General features: G+C 43.3%; 1 protein-coding gene across 1 annotated transcript in view; it reads left to right on the forward strand.

Annotated features, from left to right (window-relative positions):
* Window positions 1-1,864: 1,864 nt before the first annotated feature.
* Window positions 1,865-4,681, forward strand: part of LOC104461197 (cadherin-4-like) — a gene marked incomplete at its 5' end in the record, with an annotated part of 86,319 nt that continues 83,502 nt past the window's right edge. Inside the window, 1 exon segment of the mRNA XM_010072682.1 lies at window positions 1,865-2,009. Coding sequence (XP_010070984.1) covers window positions 1,865-2,009 — 145 coding nt within the window.

A 4,681-nucleotide genomic window follows, 5' to 3' on the forward strand; every position in this document is an offset into this window, starting at 1 on the left:
GCAGCAAGACAGCCCAGTGCTGCCTCAGTTTGAAGATAATAACTTTAATTTTAGCTCCGAATTACTTTTTTTCAAAGGCAGTCTGACCTCTGACTGGTGAAGTTATTGAGTTGCTACATCTGACGTGGTGAAGGATAGCTCAACAGGTGGGTGTAAAACCGGTCTGTATGCAGGCAAGAAATGCAAATAATAAGAGCGTCATAAGTCAGGAAATACAAATGGTAGATTCTGTATTGGAATTAAAGACAGTTTCAGTCTTTAAAGAAAAAGTGCTGCTTAACTTCCTTTTAAAAAAATGTTTTTCTCCCAGCTGACTTCACGTGGTAGTTTTTTCTCTTTGCTTGATTAAATGTTGGTCCAGCCCATCCTAAGAGCATGCAGTTTCTTTTGTTAAGCTCTGGATTTCTGAATGCATGAAGGAGAAAGTTGCATCAATCACAGGCACAGCAAGAGCAAAAGATGGAAACCAGCGCTAATGCAATTAGTACATTTATTTGTCATGCATCAGAGGAGCTGGAAACCTCCTTGGCACAGGAGCTGCAACTACCGATGGCCCAGGGAGCTGCTGGGAGGGACCAGAGTCCTCGATCCCTCTGAGGACATGAGCTGGTGTGTGTTGGCACAGTCATGGGGCTCGTATCATCAAAATACTCTGCACAGGATGGTGGGTAGGTCCCCATCCCTCAGCCCAGCTCTTCCAGCCAGCTCCTGCACTGAGCTGACGTCCTCCAAAGCCTTCATCCTTCATCCCACCAGCCTTGTGGGACATCACCCAGCCATTCCAAGCTCTGTCCCCGATGTTCGTGGCAGGGGGGGGGGTCAGCAGTGCTCGCTGGTGCTGAGATGAAGAAGGGTGGCAGACAGAATCTGCAGCGCTCACACCCAGGTGATGCCTCTCCACTGCCCAGCCATCGCCAGGGACCGTGCAGCCCTTTCCTCTCTTGTCTTTTTTTTCCTGAAGCCGACGTTGGCAGCTCCGTTCAGCGCACACGCCGTTCAGAGTAGCCATCTGTTCCCTTTAATGAGAAAGCTATCCATTTTTTTCACCTGATTACTGATTGTTCCAGACTATTGTTGATTGCTTTGTTTTATTAATTACTCATTTTGACATGCTGTATCTGTCCCTTTTGTTCACAAAACAGATGCTCCTGTTTTCGAGCATTATTACTGATGGTTATTGCTAATAAGATAGAGCTGTGCATACACTTTAACTGAGGACTTAACACTGTGGCTCTGGTTATTGTAACGCTTCATCACTGGGTATTCTGGTTAAGCATGAGAAAAATATTCCATTCTTAGTGCCATGGGGCTCCCATCGTTCGAAGGAAGGGGACTTTTTGGTGCACAGAGCAATGGGGTCAGTAGCTGTTGCTGCTCCTAGGGACTGTAATTAAACAAAGAATAAACAATGCTAATGCCATTCTGAAATCACTTATTAATCCCTGTTATTGTGGGTATGAAAGGCTGTGGAATCCCATAAGAAGCCTCTCAAGTCAAACTCCTTTCCTTCCTGTGTTTGGAACAAAATTGGCTTTTCAGATTGTCAGACGAGGTTCACCATGTCTTAAAAATTAGAATATAGTGGGCTACAAGGAGGTAGCATCACTGCAGCAGAGGTAAAGTGTTTCCACTGACAACTGCTATTTTAAAATATCATTTCAATATTACGTTAAACATTGGAAAACTGTCTGTGTGTAGAGTCTAGATGGAAACCACATCGCTGCTTTCTGCTGGAATTAGATACCTGCTCAGTTCAATTTTGAGAAAGTATGTATGAGGTGAAGTCAATTCCTACAAAACATGGACTCTCATTCTGCCACAAATGCAACTGCTGATATTATGCTCTTGTTGTGCTTATTCCCAGCTCCGGGCTCATGCGGTGGATATGAATGGAAACAAGGTGGAGAATCCTATTGACCTTTACATCTATGTGATTGATATGAATGACAACAGACCGGAGTTCATAAACCAAGTCTATAATGGATCTGTTGATGAAGGCTCTAAACCAGGTACAGTTGAAAAAAACTCCTAAAAATTATCACGGGCTTTCAAACATTAATCTGGGATGGTGGCTTTGCCTCCTCTTGAAATAGAGGGAACGGAGAGGAGGTTTGCTTCTGCTGGCTCTTTCTTGAAGGCTGATGGAGGTGAGAACAATCCAGCCGGGATCTCTTGCACCGGATGCAGAGGGTGTGGAGACTTGGTTTAGAGGGATCCCGGATCCTGGTGGTCCCTTCCAAGATGTGGAATTTGCAAAAGCAGCAGTTTTGTAGAGTAATTCTCTGTATTACCATTCTGATACGCTCATTACACGTGTACAGGGCTGGTGTTCTAACTACAGAGTATTGAAAGCCTACGCGGCACTGGCCTTCCACTGACCCTGTGCCTGAAATGCCGAATATCTGCCTCCTTAGTATTTAATCCAATTGCAAACTCAATATCTGGCACCCAGTCAGACTCCAGATGGGTCTGTGTCCCAGGGTGGGAAGAAAATACTTCCGTTATTTGCAGCCTGGTACAAAACTGTTGAAGTGGGGATATTCCCACAGAAGTCGCTGGCTCATCCTCCGTCCCCATGGAGTTTTTTCACAGGGGGTGAAGTGGGGAAAAACCTGAAGTAGAATTTCAGAAAATGTATGGATGGAAAATTAGTGAGGGTGCAAGCTGTATGCGGAATACAAGTGATTATTTTTGTGTGAACATCTTTATATGCTTGGCAAAATACAGTTAGGAGGGTCTATAATGTTTTCTTTTCAACTAGATCGTTGATTTGTTCAGTGCGGTGTAACCCTGCCGTTTCCAGTATGGTAGCAGGGTGTTTGAGCTCATTGCTGACCATAACTAATATGAGCGTGTCCATTCTGTGAACAGAAATTATACTGTGAGAACCGTCACCAGTACATTTGTATAGTCTCCCGAAATCAGAGGGAGATGTTTCCAAGACAAATTTTATCCTAGGTTGTTTGCCAGCAGAGGGGTTAAGTTCCACGTGATTTGTTTTGTGTCAGCAAACATTCATCACGGCTTCTCCACTGCCTGGGGTGTCATAGGAAAGTCTCCGGTGGCCACTATTTTTAACAAGGTGATTCGCCGTCATGATTGATGGTCTTTCAGCATGGTGAGGAATGGGCTGCCATGGTGACACGGAGTGGGGACAGAATGTGACATTATTTTTGAGGAAAGAGTAGGTACAGCTCCCTTCCTGATATGCTTTGGGTGGTAACGTACCGGCTTCAAAGCAGCAGCCCGGTCCAGCTGGGCAGAGGGGACTCGAGAAGTCCCTGAGCTGGTGGCTCTAATGACATCTTCCTGGAGGATTTTCTGGCTTTCATTTGAAGGCCACTTTGGGGCATATCAAGGTCTGTAGATGGATACACCATTTCCATAGCAGATCAAATTGCTTACATCTTATTCTAGGACAGATCAATATTCAAAGTGTTCCCAAAAGTTTTAACTAGCTCTGCTCATTTGTGTGAAAGAAGCAGTAAATTGCATCCTCTTCTTGTCTGAAATCCAGATAAGCCTTTGAGCTATTAAATCAGAATAGGATAACTTTGCCTACAAAACACTTGTGCCTCTGCTTCTACCAGTGATTTTTGGTATTCTGTATCCCAGGCTGGAGCGCTTGCCTTTAAGGCAGGTAGGTAGAAAGCAATCTGGTTTTATTCAAAAGCAATTACATTTGTCTTTGATGTTTTGGAGATTTTTTTTCCCCCTCTTTCCTGTTTAATCGGTATTCTTTTAAAGCTTTATATTAGTATTGAATTTCCGTTCTTTGCTTTTGTAGAACCTCCTGGGAATTTGGCTATCTGAGGCCCTCATTCCGCGTACTTGGCAATAAACATGATGTTGTGTCTTTGAGAAGGTGATAAAGAGGTCATAGAGTTACTGTGGATGTCTGCGTCCTCCAAGTTAGGTATCCCTGTTTTGTGTAGAGATGCGTCCTGGCAATGTATTTAGCTAAGCGTAGATCTTGCAGAGATTTGGAAACTTTTTTATAGTTCAAGACGCTTCAGACGATTATAATAACTAAGGGGGTATTCATGGTCATTTGTGGCAATGGTTGAGAAATGAGACATTGCATATTCTTAGAGGTAACAGCAAAATGTGGTCAGTATTGATTCAAGGATAAGTTGTATATGCATCTATAAATATATATATGCGTACGTGTGTATGTATAAAGTACAGATTTGCTTCAAGCAAACTAAAAAATCTTATTATATGTTACAAGAGCTCAGCAATCATTTTCCACTGTTCATTGCTATTGAACTATGCTTGAGGACTGGAAACGCTTCCCTGGATATCCTGGGCAATTGTTATTTCTCCCATCTTCCATATGCCCGTTTATAATGGCTGTGTTTAAAAATGCAGTATTACTCGATTACCGCAGTATCCGCAATGTTGTTAGTGATTCTGCACACCTCTTATGAGAAAAGTAGCTGGAGTATTGGAGTACCCAAATAAATGCTGACTCTGAGGGCAGCTAGTGACTGGTTGAAGTCAGTAGGAATTTTGCCCAGATTCAAAAAAAAATAAAAGAAAATAAAAAGAAAAAGAAAAAAGGGACATATGGAGCTCAAGCTCTACCCATGGAAATTTTGCAGAGCAAGACCATCAGAAATATTCTGTTGAGCACAGACTGAGCAGGGCGCAGTGACCTTGAGCTGCAGGGAAAGCCCCT

Source organism: Pterocles gutturalis, unplaced genomic scaffold (assembly GCF_000699245.1).
Source record: "Pterocles gutturalis isolate BGI_N339 unplaced genomic scaffold, ASM69924v1 scaffold23422, whole genome shotgun sequence".
Taxonomy (NCBI): domain Eukaryota; kingdom Metazoa; phylum Chordata; class Aves; order Pterocliformes; family Pteroclidae; genus Pterocles; species Pterocles gutturalis.